General features: G+C 42.0%; 1 protein-coding gene across 1 annotated transcript in view; it reads left to right on the forward strand.

Moving 5' to 3' along the window:
• Positions 1–20,886, forward strand: part of GAD2 (glutamate decarboxylase 2) — a 498,210-nt gene that overhangs the window by 224,283 nt on the left and 253,041 nt on the right. Inside the window, exon 8 of the mRNA XM_085631697.1 lies at positions 5,865–5,944. Coding sequence (XP_085487823.1) covers positions 5,865–5,944 — 80 coding nt within the window. The remainder of the gene's footprint in view (positions 1–5,864; positions 5,945–20,886) is intronic.

A 20,886-nucleotide genomic window follows, 5' to 3' on the forward strand; every position in this document is an offset into this window, starting at 1 on the left:
TATAGACTTGTAAAGCGCACGAATGCCTAAGGGTGTCTTGGCGCTGGAGTAGGCAGGAGTGCTGATATTTTGGCGGCCATGTAAATATTGACGTTTCAGTTGGCGAATAACCATGTTTTCAATAGTCTTCTAAATGCCATGAGTGAAGTGCTGTTCTTTATCTGAATCGGTAGACGGTTCCAGGTCTTTGCTGTCCCCAATAGGAAGCTTCTGCCCCCCAACGAGCCTGCTTTTACCTGGGGATTGACAGTAATTGAGAGGGACCTGACCTTAGATTTCTGGTTGGTGTATATCTTCTGAGGTGTGTTCTAAGATACAGAGGTCCTTTACCCTGTAGGGCCTTATATGCTAGGTATAGTGACTTAAATTTAATTCTCTTTTCCACTGGGAGCCGGTGGAGGTCTCTCAGCCGGTGAGAAATTGGTTCATATTTGGGGATGTCCAGAATTAGTCTCGCTGCTGCGTTCTGCATTCTCTGAAGCTTCAGTAGGAGTTTAGACTGTAATCCTACATATAGGGCATTGCCGTAGTCCAGTCTCGAAAGGGCCAATGCTGTGATCAGTGTTTTTAATGCATCCCTGGGGATGAAAAGGCAGATTTTCCTGATCATTTTTAAGATACCCAAGAAGGTGGAGGCAAGCTTGTTGATCTGACCTTCAAATGTCAGTTTTCTGTCGAATACCACCCCTAGGTTTCTAACCTCCGGGACCGGAGTTGGGCATTCGCCCATCTCAGCTGGCCACCATCTTGGGGACCAGAAAGAGGTATTTGCCCCTAGTAGCAACACCTCCGTTTTTTCGCCGTTCAATTTAAGGCAGTTAGCCTGCGTCCAAGTGTTTATCTGTGACATGCAGATATTAAATCGATCAGCTGTCTCTTCGATGTTATTTGAGACTGATACCACCACCTGGGTGTCATCGACATATGATATCACCGAGAAACCACATTGCCTGAGGATCGCTGACAGAGGGGCCACATATATATTGAAAAGTGTGGGGCTCAAGGAGGAACCCTGTCGCCCCCCACATGGCAGCGTGAATGATTTAGATGCAGATCCATCTACTTCTACTACAAAATATCTGTCCGTTAAATATGAGGACAGTAGAGTAATGGCATTGTCTTGGAATCCCAACTCCGCTAGTCTACCAATTAAGATCTCATGGCTGACAGTGTTGAAGGCCACCGATAGATCTAACAAGATCAAGGCGGCCTTCTTTCCTGCATCCAGAGTTCTTCTGAGTTCCTGTACTGCCATGACCAAGGCAGTCTCTGTCCCATGGGCCTCTCTGAAACCATATTGTGAGTGGTCCAAGAAGTCTCCGGCGGCGATATAAGTTGTGATCTGCGTGTTAAGTAGTTTCTCCAGCACCTTAGATGCCAAAGGGATCCTAGAGATCGGCCGGTAGCTGCTAGGTTCACTGGGGTCGAGGTTAGATTTTTTTAATAGAGGCCCGACTGAGGCTGTCTTCCATGCCACTGGGAACATACCTGATTGTATTATTTCAGAGAACAGTGCTCTAAGTTGCTCACTGAAAATTTCAGAGAACAGATGAAAAACTTTAGGAGGGCAAGGGTCAGATGGAGCTCCTGACTTGGTAGTCTTTACCACTTGGGTAATCTTTTCCGCAGTGGGTGTGGAAAAGAAGAAACCATTGTCCGGTGCCCCTGGTCCTAGCTTAATTCTCTCAGCCGAAGAAGTATTGCTATCTAAGAATGTTTTATACACTGTCTCGATTTTGTTTATAAAAACACTGACCTAGAGTGTTACAGAATTCTGGGCTGTATATTTTCTGAGCATTCATTGGGAGGTTTGCTAGTTTTTTTACTGTATCAAACAGCTCTCTGCTGGAGTTCTTAGCCTCCAGAATTTTCTTTGTAAAATATTAGCTTTTTTCCTCGATAATCAGTTTCTTGTATTCTGTCAAGGTGTATGCATATTCAGTCTTTCTCGCCTGGTCATAATTAGCGCCTCACTTTCTTTCGGACTTTCTGCATTCTTTTTTTTGCGCTCTTAGTTTTTCTGAAAACCAAGGCTCAAAGGGTTTTTTTCCTTTTCAACAGGAAGTTCTTTTTGGGGCTGTCATGTCTTGTGCTGTATTAATCCAAGTGGTTATTTTATTAACCCCAGAGTTAGCGTCTGAGTCTAGGCTTGGTTTTGATGCGCTTAGTTGGGCATGTAATTTGGGAATGTTTATTTTAGCCCAGTCATGATATACGACCGTGGTGTTGGTGCTATTTGGTAGTGTTTGTTGCCAGTTATTCTGTCCCGTGAATATTATAGCTTTATGATCCGACCACGAGACTGGAATAACTTCCGAGACCCTTACCCTGGGATTAGAAGTAAAAATTCCATCCAGTGTATGTCCTGTGACATGTGTCTCTTGCCTGACTATCTGCTCCAAAGAGAGACTTGCCATGGTATCAATGAGCGTGATAGTATTATGGTCTTTTTCCTTTTCTAGACGATTGTTGAAGTCTCCTAACACTGACAATAGAAGCAGAAGAACACCTTCAAACAGATTTGTGTATTGGTGCATTCCTGTGAGCTTGTGCGACACACTGGAGGAAGGGTTTCCCCCTTTACCCTTTAAAATGTTGCTCTTTGATTCAGTGATAGAATACAAGGGAGAGGCCCGGATACATCTCAGGGAAGGAGATGGGTTTTATAAGGGAATAATAAAGAGTAGAGCTGGAAGCTTTGGATTAACCTTTTGCTGCACATACCACCATGGCTGGAATCCAGGTGTGAACCCTGGTCACTCAAATGAATTGTGTTCCAGGTCAATCAGCTTCGGAGTCATGCCTGCTGTGACAAACATCCTTTCAAGTGAAAAGAAGAAAAAGTGAAGTGGACACTTTAAGAAAAGCATACAACTTTAAAGGCTAAGACCCTAAATCACATTTTGGTGTCTGGAATTGGACTATAAGAAGGGGGTAGTTGAGACCCCAAACTTTGTCATCTGCCAAGGAGCCGGACGGGCTGGGTCAGGAAGGGAAGCTCTGCAAAACTTCAGCCTAATACCAGGACTGGAGGCCAATACCTGCTAGTCTCCCTGCTGGGTGAGGGGACATCACCCAAGGAAAACCAAGATCGCCTGGAGCACCTGGGCCTGCCTGCCTGCCAAGACCAGGTTTGCCCTATGATGAAGAGGAGAGCATTGGAGGAAGCGAGGTCCAGTGGGGAGCCCTACCAAGAGAGTTGTATGATGGTACAACGCATTCCGTTGCAACGCATGCCTTTACCACGCATCCGACACAACGCGAAAACCTGTACCACGCATAACCTTTACCACGCCCTTTGCATGATAATTGTTTTCTCTGCCCCCGCTCGTAAACTGGCCCCGGTTGCCCTCCTCCGCCCCCAGCCCTTGTTAAAATACCCTAACCCTCCTCTGAGCCCTAAAAGCATACCCCAGCGTGCCCCCCCCGGCCCTCATCCCTTTAAAAAAAAAAAACTGATCCCTGCCCTAAGCCCTAAGCCTAAACCCCAGCACAATCCCCCCTCCCCAAGCCCTTTTTAGTAATTACCTGACCCATGCCCTAATCCCTAGCACGAGACCCTAGCATGTCCCCCCTCCCGAGCCTTTTTTTAAAAATACCCGACCCCTACCCTGAGCCCTAAAACCACCCCCAGGTACTTTTTAGCTAAAAAGCACTCCCCAGTCTAAAGCCCTAAATCAATGCCCAATCCCCTTTACCTCAGTAGACGAGGCTCCTCTTTTTATGCGAGCCATGGCACAGATCAGCAAGAAGAAGAGAAAGGCTCTCCATTTCCTCCGACGACGCCACCACGCCAGTACCTTTACCACAATAACGCCGATAGCATGTCAGTTACTCGCATAGCCATTACCACCTGTTCATACGCTGTGTTGTAAAAAAATGCGTGGTAATGGCTATGCGTAGTAACAGTGCATGCGTTGTTATGCATGCGTGGTAAAGGTACTGCGTGGTTACAACCACGTTGTAATAGCTGTTTCCCTACAAAGCGGAGTCTTTGAGAGACATGTGAGAAGAATGGCTGCTCACGGATCAGGGCATTGCCCTGTGCAGGAACAGTCTGGAGACCCCTGTTTGTCAGGAGATGCATCATGCAGGAATCACCAGGCCTGACCGCCACGCTATGGTGACTCTGTATGCCAGAGGGGGCCACAGTATAACTTATTTGTGCCAGGAGTGTGGTACTTGTGTCTGTCAAGATCGGAGTCCCCGTGTGCCAGGAGGGGCTGCCGTAGTGAAGCGAACGCCCTGGAAGAGTCTATGCCTGATTGTGAGTAAAGCGGCAACTTTGTATGCCAGAGAGGGCCACAGTTGAACTTATTTGGGCCAGGAGTGTGAGACTTGTGTCCATCAAGATCAGCGTCCCCATGTGCCAGGAGGAGCTGCTCAAGTGAGGGCGAACACACTGGAAGAGTCTGCGCCCGATTGTGAGGAAAGTGGCAACCCCTTATTTCAGGAGGTGCTGCCGGTACCACTGTTGTCAAGTGTTTGGGCCATGGCCTGGACAAGAGGATTACTGCCATGACCAATGGGACCAATTAGCCAACTGCACCTGACTGATTCCCCAACAATCGCAATGACGCGGTTGAAGAGGCCGCACCCTTATGGGAGCTCCAGTTGGGAGCCTGAGAAGCCTCCCCACCTCTCCCCTCCTATTGGGGGAAGAATGAGTTACGTCATGTTGATGAGTGCCTGCAGCCCTGATTGCTGGAGAGCTGGCAGCGCTGCTCGAAGGAGGGAGCCTGTGCCTGAAGGGTGCTGCCCCGTCCGTCTTCGCTGAATGGGACCTGGACTCAGGAGCACCCACGGAGAGGGCAATTACCGTCCAGTTGAACACTTCCATTCCACCTGAGCGGGTAAGACTGGCACTGAGCCTGTGGTGCCCGAGGGGCTCAGTGCTGTGGCACCATAGACACTTTTGACTTATAACTAGGGAGTTTAAAGGGAACTGTTGAGTGCGGCCTACCAGTACGCATTCCTCGATGCGGCCACCAGTGAATGAGAAATAACCCCAAGCATGTTGCAAGGTAGAGGGTGGGACAGGGATTTGCCTGGGAGTGTGTTATTGCATATGAGTACCGTTATTCCGTTGCAAGTGTTGAGTTAGAAATAAAATACTTTTTCATTTAAAAGTAAGATTTGGACTGGACATTCATTTATTGTTCACACTTAGTTATGAGTCGTGTTTACTTCCCTGTATCTACACTCTTCTCCCCCGCCCCCCAGGGTAGCCTGTCACTACTCATCCGCGTCCACCACTGAGAGTCAAGTGCTGAAGGGGTGCGTGGCCGAGTTGCTCAGGATCCATACTAGGCTGGGCCCCAGCACAGCAGGAGTGAAAAGCCTCATTCACCACGGTTGGGCCCATTAGCCGCTGCATGCGCCTGGCCCTCTGAAAGGTGTTCTGACAATATGCACAACCCACATTTCTTTGTCTTACCCCATTCATAAACGACTCTCCTCTACCTAATTTCATGATTTCACATTTCTAAATAAATCATTGGTCATGTGACATGATATGGTGCTCGTATAAGCACTTCATGGGAGATAATACAGCTAAGGATTTGTAAGACCGTAACTTTCTACTTCCAATAGTCTCAAATGCATGTTGTCTTGGAGGAATCCATACACTATTATGTGGTCATTAATAATAAAATCAAGCAAATTATGTATTATTGTATCCATTATATTATTCTAAAAGAAAGATTTAGACAAGTAGGTCTGCTTGGGTGAAATAAGTCAAATTTCTTCCATTATTACAAATAACGCTGTTCTGTAAACAATGTGAAGAAATGCGAATTCCATAAAGTTGAATGTAAATTGCTTTTGTGAAAGAAAATAAATAAAACCCAACCCTTCCATTTCAGAGTCACTTCTCTGTAAAGAAAGGAGCTTCAGCTTTGGGAATCGGTACTGACAGTGTGATTTTGATCAAATGTGATGAAAGGTAAGTGGAGATTTGGAATATGGGTTCTCATCATAGATGAAAAGTAAACTGTGATCATTCCATTATTATTGAAATTGCTTTTCTGAGCTCAGAGAAGCATATTATACCAAGCAGCTGCTTCTAAGAGAAAGCTCTTAAAACAATGTGCCATTCAAGCATGAACCAGTGATATCCATTATGTTCAGAATGTTTCATGGAAAGGCAGTTGAAAAAGGAGCATATTGTCTAGGTATTTGTACATTTCTTTCTCACAAAAAAGTTCTCCATTGAATTTATTAGCAGCTTATGGCTTTTATTTATATGAAAGAAAAGTATGAGAAAATGCCTGGAGGTACATGAATGGTACAATCAGTGCTTAGTATGAACTAGTGGTTGCAAGTGGGACTAATTGGCACTTACTTTTTGGGACCAGCACTTATTTTTTCCTCAACGGATTTTTGAACCAGAGCAGAAGAGAGAAACACACAAAAGTAAAAAAATGGAGGAGGAAAGGAAGGATGGGAAAACAGTGACAAAGGGAGAAAGCAGTGATGAAAAAGAACCTGCAAGAGAGATAAAGTAGGGAAGTGTCTTGTAGTGGATAAAAGAGGCATGATATGCAATGAAGATTACTCAGACTTGGTATTCAGCACCCTGACCTTTGACAGCACCGGCACAGGATCTGAGAAAAACATTGGGCTCCAGCACTTATTCCAAAACAAGTCAAGAACTGGGTAAAATTATAGTGATTAAGTGGAGAACTGGGGCTGTTGCCCATTGGCCTTCATCATTAGAGGCCTCCAGGATGCTGTAGTCATAAGATGTCTGGAGTGCTTCAATTAATATGTCTCTTCCAGGTTCTTCTGATTGTTCAGCATATTCTCTCACTGGAAGACTTGGTGCTCTCCATGTTGTGCCAGAATCCAAAAGCATGCTATTGTCAAAGACTTGTGCAGATATAATAATTGTACCCGGGTTAGGCATTTGTCCATCAATGTTCAACTAATTTACCCACCACCCATTACTTAACATTTTTGATTTCTCTAAGCTGATACGTGAAATTATTGGTATGGAATTTTTAAACTGTCATTCTTTTTGCTTGCTGTCATTGTGATTGGTGGGATGGGTGACTGAAAATATAAATATTTAAAAAAGCATGCTAAATCATTCAGTAAATTTTTCCAAGATGCGGGAAGTGAGTGGCCTTCAGGCATATGATCTCTTAGTCCTGTTTTGGGAGCCTATTCCCTGTTGTTGTTTATTGAGGAGAGGGAGAGAGTGCATTGCTACTGAGCTGCTGGGAGCCATAGACAATCCAGATACATGGTTTACATAAGTATTTCCAACACGGAGTTGTTTTGGCACAGCTGACTGCAGTGTTTTATTTGAGCTGGGGGGGGGGGGGGCTACCCGCACTCCTTTTTGGGAACCGGCACTTATTTTTCCTGATCGGCCATTTCCTGGCAGTTGGAGAGAGAAAATCACACAAAGGGTAAAGAAGGAGGAAGGGAAAGACAGAAATATCATCACATTGAAATGGAGCAGGCAGGGACAGGCAAGAGCAAGATAAATGGGAAGGGGTGTCTGCCGTGTATGAAAGAGGCATGAAGCGTATTGTAGAGGAAGCAGCCTTGAGATTTGGTGTGCTGACAAATTAAGCTTTGGCTAGCTGTAGCTGATAAGATACTTGCTAGGTTTGTCCATAAGCTGTAGTTACTTTTTATAGTCCACTAGGCTTTACTCCAAAAAGTAATATTTTGTGTGTAATAAATTAAGTATAACATATTTACCTATTTTTCAAGGTGATTCTCCCTGCTTTATTGTGTCTGGTTCTCTTGGTAAACACTAGTGCCCACGTTGAACTAAGAATAAGATGGTTTAGAATATTCCTAGTAATGAAGGCAACTGGCCCAGGCTCATTCTGAAAACCTTTTGAATCAAGGTTTTCCATCTGATGATACTCCATGAAAGTAAATAAATTCCTACGCGTATTAGTTTGAACACGACCACAAGGATTAGTCTTGCCTAAAATACACACCATAACCTCCCAAATTTGAAACTACTCAGTCTTCCAAAGGAGTCATTAGGTCTTTTTGAGTCAAATGCTTGAACATATGTGTCCATGGACCCCACCTTATCATATAAAGAGAAAAGTAAAAGTGGGGGGTTGGTGTGCACTGCAAGTCTGCGAGCACCTTTTTTTTTTTGCCAAGGTCGGGACAGCATGGACATTGATTTTCCTCTGGATATGAAGGTTCTTGGCAAAGTCAGGAACTAAAGACTTTACCTTTCTTTGAGACAGAAGTATATTAATTCCTCTTTTAAATCTCCTAGAGCCTGAATTTAACAATGTTAGAAGTTCTTCTTTAAAGACAGTTGCCATAAACTAGCCAGAATCACATTCATTTCTAAAAAAGTGCAAATGTAACACGCAAAACATCTTCAGATACATTCAACATCAGATCAGTTTGTATGCAGTGCATGTGTGCTGTGAATAAAAGTAGCTTTTTTATTACCATGCACTCAATCAAAGAAATCACATATGTTGGGAAAAAATGAGTGGATAATCCAGCAGTATTACTGGATCCCTGAACTTACTTGCTCTTCAAAGAACATATTTCAGTACAGGGAAGCATGATCACAGTTGCTCTGCCTTTGAGGCAGGATGTGATATAAATAAAGTGTTAGAACTCCAAGTGGTCCTTAGTTAATATTAATGATTGTTATTAGCATTGAGCATCATTTATCTAATTTTGAGTGATGCTGAGAAGACCCTTTCCTAGCTGTGTTTTCTGTGGTGGCTGGTCCAGAAGGTTCAGCCAGCTCAGTTCTTAAAAACTAACATTCTTGCTATAGCACTGAGATTTTGTGATTGCTACATTTACTCTACAATGATGGAGATAAGATCTAAGTGGTGAAGTTGTGCTGTGCATTGTTGAGCACTGGTAAACAAAAGTATTTGAATATGTACAAACCAATGTGTCAGCTTTCTAGTCTTTAAAGGTCTACAAACAGCTTAGAACAACTCCTTCAACGTGTATTGAATTAGTCTAAAATGCAAGCAACAAATATTTTTACAAAATCTGTTGGATCCCTTCCCCTGGTATACAGAGCAGTGAAAGATATCCCTGACTAAGATATACCATTTCCAAGAAGTTCTCCACTGCTCATAATGGTTAAACAGCTTTCAATAGTTGTCTCTCTTGAAAAGCATTTATTCTGATGAAGCACACATTCCTAAATGTACTGAAGAAATATGTTTCCTCACTATTGCTTCCTAAGGATTTCTCCTGTTTATATAAACTCTCCTTCTCTCTCCCTCCCTGAATTCTTACTCACTATCTTATTTAATGTCTCTGACCTGATGGAATGAGCACTTGCTTCACTCCACATCATGTCACCACCTAAACCAAACAACCCTATAATCTCCTGGTTGGTGATTCATCTGTCATTAGCAGATGTCTGTGGTGGCGCTGAGTGGAAGTAGGGTTCCCCTGGTAAAGTTCCTGCATGAAGATATAGGGATGGCAGCATGGTCTATCAAAGAGACTCCCATACCTCCCATCTGTGTGGCGAAAGCTGAATAAACAAAGAAGCCTATATTGTATGTGGAACTCATCATCCTTCTCTGCCTTCATCTGCTAAATGTCCTCCCCTTTCATGACTGATATAAGGATTGAGATTCTGATTCAGAGGAAGAAGGCAGAGACCTTACTGAAATGCCTTTATGGAAAGTAGCTGTGATTCTCCTCTATTATCGTTCATTTGGCCATTCATGGGCTTTCATCCTGTGAAATCCTGCATTTGCCAATCCTGAGTGGTTGGTGCAAAGCAATAACACGGAGCTGGTGATTTGGTCTAATATAGGGGCAATGTGAGGCTCCCTCCCACATAAGTGTCCCTAAAACCATGTCTAGTGCTTCTGTCTTATAAAAGGTTTATGGAATCCCTCTCAATGACATGTCTGTGAATGCCTCCAGAAAGTATGAGTGACAAACCTGGCACTACACAGCAATTTATCAAGCATGCATCAAAAAGGAACACAATAGAAACAACAAAAACATGCATGGAAATGCATTGAACTGTAAACAGTTATCTCTTCACTATAATAACTGATAGTCAAAAGAACACATGGAATTCAAACCAAGACCTGATAATCAATAGTTTATTCGGGATATGATAATTACAGCCAGACTGCGCACATGATACAGAAAAAAGCAAAAAAACAAATACTTCAGCAAAACAAAAACAAGCCTGATTGAAAGCAGATTCACAAGGTCAGCAAATGTGACCAGCTAAAGCCATGATGAAGAGATCACAGAACCTAAAGCAAAAGGAACAGCAAAGATACAGAGAGATTCTAACACAACAAGAAAGATAGATATGGGTTGGTAGAGAACTTGTGTAAAAAGCAAAGGCACATACATGATGTAAATGGAATGAGTGATTTATATAATATTACAGGAGACTCTTAGGTGCATTCTTTGAGCACACGATTAATAATGAACCAGTAATAGGACACACAGGGGGGGAAATTGGCAAAGACATTTTCAGTCGTAAACGTACATTTGCAAACAAAAATACCTTAATTCACAAAAAGAATCCTTGCAGGCGTAAATGGATTTGCTACTTTTTATTTCTCTGCCATGACTGCAGAGAAATGCTCAGTGCTAACGCATACTCAAGGGGTGGAAGTGGACGGAACAAGGCTTGGTCAGCCTTCTAAGTTTGTCAATACCTTACAAACTTGTACATTAGTGGAGAGTCACAACACTCCAATCCAACCATTTCCACCCTGGATATGTAAAAGGTTCTAACAGCTAGGGGACTTTCAAGTAAATAAAGGTATTTATTTAAGAGAATACGTTGTCTGTGACCGACAGGACGGGCATCAGCCTGCAACTGTTGTTCTCAGACTTTTACACGTTCCAGTTTCCCCCTTGGACACAGTTATCAAGGGGGCATCTGTTCTAGGTTCTGATCACAGAACCTAACAAAATGTTAACACTCTTACTCCAGGAAAAGGCTGCAGTTACCCTCCTGCTAGGATGATAAAGGGAGCAGCTCACCTCCAAACCTGAAAGACATGTTGTGGGAAACAACCTTTACAACGCAACTATTACATCACACTACACTTACAACGCAGGCATTACAACGGAACATCCTTTACAACGCATGACACTACAACGCATACCATTACAACGCATACCATTACAACGCAGACACTACATCGCATGTCACTACAACGCAGGCATTACAACGCATACCATTACAATGCATACCATTGGAGTTAGAATAGTAATTTTTACCCCTATACTATCCAACACTTACCCTACTGTTGAACCCCCTGGAGTTAGAATAGTAATTGTTAACCCCTACACTATCCAACACTTACCCTACTGTTGCACCCCCTGGAGTTAGAATAGTAATTTTTAACCCGTACACTATCCAACACTTACCCTACTGTTGCACCCCCTGGAGTTAGAATAGTAATTTTTACCCCTATACTATCCAACACTTACCCTACTGTTGCACCCCCTGGAGTTAGAATAGTAATTTTTACCCCTATACTATCCAACACTTACCCTACTGTTGCACCCCCTGGAGTTAGAATAGTAATTTTTACCCCTATACTATCCAACACTTACCCTACTGTTGCACCCCCTGGAGTTAGAATAGTAATTTTTACCCCTATGCTATCCAACACTTACCCTACTGTTGCACCCCCTGGAGTAAGAATAGTAATTTTTACCCCTATACTATCCAATACTTACCTTAAATGCAATGTAACATTATGCGCTGTAATGGTATGCGTTGTAAAGGTAGTATGCGATGTAATGGAATGCGTTGTAAAGGTTGTTTTTTAAAATGCATTGTAGTGTCATGCGATGTAATGGAATGCGTTGTAGTGGATGTTGCGTTGTAAAAATTGCGTTGTAAGTGCATGCGTTGTAAAAGTATGCGTTGTAACGTCATACATCCCATGTAGGGGATGGGCATTCTCCAAAAGAAAAGTGTATTTGTACATGGTGCACATTTCCTCAGTGTTTAAGGCAAATATTTTAAGACCTCCCCATGTACAAAAACTTTATTGGCCCTCTCCCTCAGAATAACAAACTTGTTTTTTCACAATTGGACAGAATTATATTATAACATTGTTTTAAAACAATTCACCCATTGTAGTTATGTTCAGTTAAACCCTTTGAAAATGCCATCAAATATATGATTGCCAACATGCGATGGACAGAGTGATTCTTTATCAGAAGTAGCGGTCGGAAAGACTTTGAGGGTTATTAAGACCCCCCAAAAATGTAATGACAGCCTATTACACAGTGTCTTAATTCCACTCTCGCTTTTGTCACTAATAGCACAGCTCCATCCTCAGCTCTCCTCGTGTTTACCAGTGCCTCGTTCCCCCACTCCCTTGATAACCTAATCCCCCCAGTTTGAAGGCTCTGGCTTAAGTCTATTCTTTGTAAAATTATTGACTGTGAAAATGGTAGCCTGGAGAATATGTCACAGTACATTTGCAGGAGTATACCTAGAGCTATTTGCATCTCCAGCTATCTAGGCTTAGTACTACTGGAACATTTGTAAATTCCATAGAGCAAGAAATTAGCAACCCTCTGCTGGAGTACTTTTACTGAGGCTGATTTTTTGCTGAATGTGTTTTGTCCAATGGCTTTGCAAAGTGCAACTACTGAAGAATAATTCATTTCAGAAATGCCTTCATGATGGTTAAAGACCAGGCAGTCAGTATTCTGCACTGCTAATTGTTTTTAATGTCTCTTGACAAAGTGTTTATGGCACAAAAAGCATTAGCATTTTATTTTCTATTCTATGAACACACCTGTTGGCTACTACTACCTGAAGCAGGTGAAGGAGTGCAGAGGCTTTTTTAAGTATTGTGATGTTTCACTAAAAAACTGCAATTCGAATATAACTAGCTCAAGAGAGTAGTAAGAGGCTGATTCAAGGCCCTATTCACAAATGTACATTTTGGTTGTAAACTCGACTTGTACGACCACATTTCTTTTACCCCTGCCAGGAATTCACAAAAGGATTCTCAGCAGGAGTAAGGCCATTTACTAGGACATAGATCTCAGCCAGGAGTATGGAGATCTCCGTAGTGTTAAAGCAAATAAAGAGGTGATAAATTCAAGGATTGGTATATCTTGAAAGTTAGGGAATACCCACCGACTTAGAAGTTTATTGGTATTCCCAAACTACGATACAACCTCTTCCCACCCTGGAAAAGGTTGGAGACTTATTGAAGCACAGAGCTTGCCTACTTCTTCTTCCATTGGAGAAAGAGAAACAACACTAGATCTCAGCCAGGAGTATGGAGATCTCCGTAGTGGTAAATCAAATAAAGAGGTGATAAATTCAAGGATTGGTATATCTTGAAAGTTAGGGAATACCCACCGACTTAGAAGTTTATTGATATTCCCAAACTACGATACAACCTCTTCCCACCCTGGAAAAGGTTGGAGACTTATTGAAGCACAGAGCTTGCCTACTACTTCTTCCATTGGAGAAAGAGAAACAACACCCCACTTTTGATGGTGGTGTAGGTGAAGGGCTTTCTTCAAGGGGAAAATATCTTCCCTGTGGAGAAAGACACTTTTTGTTTTTAAAAACTGCATTTGTATATGCACATTCATTCCCCCTGTACTGAGAAGTCTTCCGTGGAGAAAGCATGCAACATACACAATTTTCCATACTGATACCAATTGGAATTGGTGAATTCCAAACAGTAGTTAATCAGCACCTGCAGGTAGATTTAAAAATGGGCATGCAGGTTTGCTATTTTTTTCGTCAATAGAGTTTTAATGCCAGAATTGCCATACAAGGTAGAGTATGCAAGTCCTCTATCACATTGGTCATCGGCTTTATTAAAAGTACTATTGCACTGCAGCAAGGATTTGTCCACCAAAGAGCCCCTGCCATGACTAGAGACACTTTGAGGTGGCAGGAGAGTAAACAAAACTTAGGTGGGAATTTAGCCAATGACAGTAATGGATGGTTTCTACACCAGCTGTGGACCATAGAAATCAACACCCCATGTAAAGTGCATTTTCAGTACCAACATGACTAGTCTCCATAACATACTGTGGAATGTTTATCTGAATGCCATCATACTTTCCTTTAGGTGAAAGGCCCTTCATAAAAATAACCATAGATTGGGTGACTGCTCCTCCATTATTTTTGGTGTAGTTGCTACTGCACCTTGTGGACCTGAAGGTGGAGACAGGAGCTTGGCTTTGTTCTTATTTGCTACAATGCTTCACACTGCTACAAGGTTAAACTCTGGGAGCACCATCTCAAAGATTTGAAGGTGACTTTCTAGTGGGTGACCCTATGGCTGCATCACTGATTCAAAAGTCACAACCTGGCACAAAATCACTTAATCAAATGTGACACTGTGGAACAGCTTGCATACTGACTGGTGACACTCTACATAGGTCATATATACTGACATGAGAAAATAAAACAGAATCATATTTTATATGTGACACTCCAGAGCACTCCATATATGGTTTCACATATTCACAGGCAGCACTACAAATGTCCCACATATTTAGAAGTGCCAATGGGGTGCGAAAACACATGTTCACTTGAGATACTCCAGGGGCACATCACATACAGCCTCACATATTTAAAACATTTAGTATGTCACTGTTACATGGTCATACTTACATTGACAAGACAATATGTATTAGAAATTGCCCATATTTTCTGATATAATAGTGTACATGACCTTTGGTTACAAACTGCTCATCTTTAAGAAATTGTTACTCCATTTCCTGCCGTAGATTACTAATTTACTAAGGAGGATGCAGCATGTTATAAATACCATACCTGACACTGCTCATTTGACATTAGGCAAAATATTTCTTCGTGTTCAGCACAGGTTTCTCCATAAGCACTATACAACACGTGCAGTGGAACGAGGTACGATGCTACGTGTAATTTTAAAAGATGCGCTTGGGTTGACGAAGAGTATAAAGTGCAAAACTTTATATTTCCACTAAATTATCGGTGCTCTAGCTTCCACTACTTGAGTAACGTCACATTGAATCAGCACTAAATCCTCTAACTCGACAGTCCAGCACACTTGAAAATAAGCACAGTGTCACGCTGATGTTCTTAATTTCAGATACAAAGTTCCACAAATATGCGAATCAGCTGAATTAGAGAAGTTGTTATATTCTTATCTTCAAATAGATTTTATTAATTATATTGCAGGCTTAAAACGATCTTGACTTTGTGCACACAAAACAGTCACATGTCCAGCCAACTCCACTCAAAATTAAAAGGCAAAAGTATCTCTTCACTTTCAAAACTTAGTCCAAGGCTAGAAAGACTTATATATGCTGTCAGTCGATTTCAAGCAGACTTATGGTATAATGGAGAGATAATACCTTGATAATTGAGTTTGTAGGAGTTGTTTCCTTCATGAATGGAAGTAGTGTTGAGATCCTTCTTAGTTCTTGTTGGAATCATACAACCATCCTCATCGCCAATTGTAAGAATCCAACTACACAATGAGTTGTGATATAAGTTAAAAGGTTTATTCCAGGAATAAGGATCCCATCCACAAGTAGCCTGTCTTCAGGTTAACATCAAGGCTTCAACTGAACTCACATCTTAGTCAGACAATAACATTCTCTATCACCTGGCAACAGGTATAGAACTCTAAGATGCTCAGGATGCCACACAGTCTTTGTAAAGAAAGTGCCTCCAGGTCTTACTTATGCTGAGTATAATGAAACTGAGAAATGCTTAGGTATACTTTATAGATTTCTTCTTTATTTCTCCATAAGTACAAGGAGCCCACATTCGAGAGATCATTCTCTGCTGGTTTGCACGTTGAACTGTTGGAATTCAACGATAATTACCGCGGAGACGGAACTCGAACAGCAGGGCCACATCAAACAATAACATGTATACATACGGTGTGTCAAGAGAGATGACACAGAAAGTAATGAAGGACGAAAGTACCAACATTACATCATCTCCCTCCTTTACAACAATATAGATGTATATGCTTTCTTTTCCTTCTTTTAAACAAGCAAGTATATACATGTCAACAAAGCCTAAAACAGAATAAATGCATTGCATACATTGAAAGGAGCTATTGCATGTAAAAATCTTTGGGGCAGATTTATGTTTCCTGGCGCATCCCTGCAAATCAGCAGGGATGCGCCAGGAAAGATGCGTCACGAAAGTTTACCCTTGCGCCACAATAGATGCGCCGCATTTACAATGCAGCGCATCGTGGCGCAAGGATAAACAGATGCGCGACGCATCTGATGGCAGAAGGGCGGCGCATTGCTGGAGTTGCGTCGCAAGCGCGACGCAGCTCCAGCAAGGCTCGGGGGTGCCCTATCATTACAATGCTGCGTCAATCCTTACGCCTGCTTCAAGCAGGCGCAGGGTTTTGACGCAGCATTGGCTCAAAAGTGACTGAGTGAAATCTTGTAGATTTCACTCAGCCACTTTTAGGAGGCGTTCCTGCGACGGAACGCCCCCCCTGCACAGGTACGCCTACTTCAGGCGCAGGGCTTTACAACGTGACGCATCTCCCAGATGCGTCACGTTGTAAATACCCCGCAGCATGGCGCAGGATTTGCGCCGCTGCTGCATCACAAAAGTGACTCAACGGCGGCGTAAATGAGGTGCAAGGGGCTCATAAATCTGCCCCTTTGAATCTTGCTGGCAATGGAGCATTGCGTGTAACTTTTGTATAACCCATTGTAACAGGTTTTTGAGGAGACATATCACTTATCACAGGTGTTACATTCATATCTAAGTTATTTTCCAATCTTACTGGTATGGGATTGGATGAAGAACCTTTGTGAATAAGAGTTGCGTCAGTGGTGGTAGCATTAGAATCACTCAGATCATTCAAAGATAACCAAGAAGCGTCTTCCCTTTGTACATTATCTATTTTTTGTGTGTGTTTTATAATTAAATTAGGTTGTTCTTTATTAAGCTTGACTGTGGATCTCTTACTCCACCATCCTCTCCCTTCAAAGTCGAGTGAAGCTTTGGACACTCTTAACACTTTAAGAGGAGCCGAAAATCTTGTTTCACCTTTTTTAACCTCTTGTGGTGATTTAATCAACAGTAGGACTCCAATTTGAAAATCTGTACTTCTGACTCCATGCCTGGGATCATAATATTCCTTTTGAATGGTTTGTGCTTTAATGGAAGTCACTTTAGCAGTTTTGCTCAGGTTCAACCAACATTTCTTCTCTTTACCAGTAATATCCCTAATCCAGTCAGGGCAAATCACTGTTTTGGGTGATCTTTTTCTTAACATAATAAACGGAGACACACCAGTGGTACTCTCTGGCGTTGTACAATAGGCCCAGATCTTTTGCCTAAGAAAACGTCCTACTTCAAGATTATTAGCCATCACTGTCTGGACCCCTTCCTTCAAAAATCTATTTACCCTCTGCACCATTTGAAGTGGGAGAATACAGCACCACCTGCAGATGCTTAATCTGATAGTTTGTTACAAAACTTTTTATAAGATCAGGTGTAAAATAAGTGCCATTGTCTGTCACCAATTCTCTAGACGCTCCCTCTATTTCAAATATGTTCTTTAAAAACTCAATAACATACTTTGTTGAAGCAGAGGACACAACATCAAAATAGACCCATTTGGAACAATAATCCACAAGAACAATCAAGTACTTTTGTTGTGTAGGAAGAATTTCAAACGGTCCTGCAAACTCTAATGCAACTTTAGACCAGACATAATCTGGTATTGAAACAGTATGTAAAGGAGTATTGTGAGTTGACCATTGCTCATCAGTTAACAAACAAGTGGTACACTTTGAGATCCAATTTGACACTTGGGTTTCTAAGGAAGGCCCCCAGAAAAATTGTTTCAACATCTTACATGTACCACCAACACCTAAGTGTCCAGAGTGAGCTGCCTCCACCAATGTATTTCTAATTAGAGCAGGTGGAATACAAAGGTCATTTCTCATTAGTACTCCATCTGAGAGTGTTAACTCTTCTTGAATTTGACCAAACGGTTTAAGGGGAGAAATCAGTATTCTACCCTTGGGCCATACTTTGAGAACATATTCTTGAACTTTTAATAAAAGTTCATCTTTATTCACAGCATCTAACCATTCAGATTTTGAAATGTGATTGCTTGAAAAACTGAATGCATCCTCTAAAGTTACCACAACACATTCAACATCATTCTTGAGATCTATAAAATCAGGCGCAGATGAAGGCAATCTAGAAAAACAATCGTCTCTCACATTAATTCTTCCAGGAATATGTGCAATAGTAAAATTGTACTCTTGAAGTTTAGAAAGAAGTCTCATAAGACTAGCCGAGGCTTTGCCTGAGCCTTTACCATTGAGCATGTGTAAAAGTGGTTTATGGTCAGTGTAAAGCATGAAATGCATGCCCCAACGAAAGGTTTTAAACTTTTCAATGACCCATGAAGAAGCCAGTGCCTCCCTCTCTATGTCGCTACAGGCTTTATTTTAGATTTTAGCAACAATCTTGAGGCAAATCCAATTGTTCTTTCTTTACCATGAATTACTTGTGTGAGAACTGCACCTTATCCTAATTGACTTGCATCAACAATTAATGTGCAATCAACTCCAGATTTGCAAGAACCTAGAGCAGGAGCTTGCAGAGTTAGATTTTTAATAGAAACAAAGGCCTGAAAAGCTTCCTCACCCCAAACATACTTTTCCCCTTTCTTGAGTAAACTTTGCAAGGGTTATACAATGAAAGCATAGCTTTGTATGAAACGAGAACAATATTCAGCCATGCCAAGAAAAGATTTGAGATCTTCTTTGTCTTTGGGTGGAGGTACTGCTGATATGGATTTGACCAGAGAACATTTTGGAGTAATACCATCTTTCAAAATGTGATGTCCCAAGTAATCTAGACCTTGGACTAAAAATCAACATTTTTCCATCTTTAATGTGATCCCAGCTGATTTGAAAGAATGTATGTATGTATGTAGGGAATTTGTAAAGCGCAGGAATCACCCCCGCAGGGGTATCTCTGTGCTAGCATAGAAAACAGAGCAGACTGGCATACATTTCCATATCTCAGGCCTGAAGTGCGTGAAACTGAAACATTTACGAAGCTCCTCTGGTAGGGAATATTTTGGGGCCAGGAAGGCAACTGTTTTACCTCCAGTTCAAATTTTCTTAAAACGAGGGACCGCCAGCAGCCCTTTGCTTTCTATCAAAGGATAGGAGTCATTGAGTGTCGTCGGCGTAAGAGAATGGCACAAAGCCATACTTTCGGATGACTTTAGCAAGGGGGCCACATAGATATTGAAGAAGGTCAGGCTCAAGCAAGAGCCCTGGGGCAGCCCCTTACTAAGCTTCACAGTTTGTGAGCGGAGATGGCCAGATTGACAGTTTGCGTGCGCTGGTCCAGAAAACTGACAAGCCATTTAAGCGCCAGCTTCTGCAGACCGGTCTCTCTCAGTCGAAGAACCAATTTCTGATGAGAGACCGTGTCAAAGGCTGCGGTTAGGTCCAACAGGACCAACATTACTCCTTTATTGTCATCTAAGGCCATTTTAATATAGTCCGTGACCCCAATGAGTAGTTAGATCTAAATCCGGACTGTGAAGGGTCAAGGATGCCTTTAATCTCAAAGTAATCTATTACCTGCATGTTAACATGGCTCTCCGCCATCTTACCCATTAAAGGAAGAAGCGAAATGGGGCGGTAGTTGGAGAGCTCTTCGGCGGACACCTGATCTTTCTTCTGAATGGGTATTACTTGAGTGGCCTTCCAGTCTAAAGGTACACTGCCTTCATATAGTGATGAGTTTAAGATCTCAGCAATGGGGGCAGCCAGAGAAGGGGCTAAAAGGGCAAACTTCTGTGCAGGCGTAATATCCAAAGGAGATCCAGATTTAGCCTTTTTTAGCATGGCTTCCACTTGTGAAACATCAATATGTTTAAACTGTTTCCGACCATCTCCTGAGTCCAATCTCAGTACTAATTCGGAATTGACAGGTAGCCCCTGGTCCATTTCTGGGGGAAATAGCTTATAGATCAAATTGATTTTGTCATCAAAATATGTGGCTAGATTGTCACATAGATCCTGCGAAGGGGTTCTCAACTGTACACATGCAGTAGGATGGGTAAGGGCTTTAAGAATTTTATAAAGGTCTTTTGATTAATTGCCTGCCTGGTCAAGTTTGGTTATAAAATGGTCTTTACGTGCCTGTTTTTAGGCTCTTATGATAGTTAGTAAGGGCCAGTTTGAATTTTAATTTATCTGTCTCCAACTGGAATTTACGCCAAGATTTTTCTAAGTATTTGCACCTGGATTTTTCACTGCGTAAAACATCAGTGTACCATTCTTCACTTATTATTTTTCCTAGTGTTGCCGAGCTGGTATGACATGGGCGTCAGTGTATCTATCATGTCACTCAAGGATGTGTTAAAAATCTTACATTTTGTGGAGCTATCCATGAACTTGTTAAAAACAGGGAGAGCGTAAATTTGTTCGAAAGATTCAGATGTAACCTTGTGCCAATGTCTTTGAGGACCTTTCGCAGAACATCCCATCAATAAGGGTCTGCAATTGCTCTGAGTTTTAAATGGAATCATAAAATGATCTGACCATATTAGTGGGTAAGCAGGATCAGCAACAATATGAGGGGACGTGGAGAGTATGATATGTAGTGTATGACCGGCTGAGTGTGTAGGCCCAGAATTAATTTTTTTAGGCCTAAAGTGGCCATATCAGCTAGAAAACTCGACGCCTCTACGTTTTCCTTATCATCACTGTGGACGTTAAAATCTCCAAGTAGCAGGAATTGCATTGATTTAATTGTGTAAGGGCTAATTTGTTCCCTTATTTTAAAATTAAAAACTTTTAATGGCCCTGGGGGGAGGTAGACAAGAGCGCCTTTTATGGTTTCTTGAGGCGTAACCTCAATTTTAAATA

The sequence above is a fragment of the Triturus cristatus genome, chromosome 10 (genome assembly GCF_964204655.1).
Source record: "Triturus cristatus chromosome 10, aTriCri1.1, whole genome shotgun sequence".
In the NCBI taxonomy this organism is placed as follows: Eukaryota; Metazoa; Chordata; class Amphibia; order Caudata; family Salamandridae; genus Triturus; species Triturus cristatus.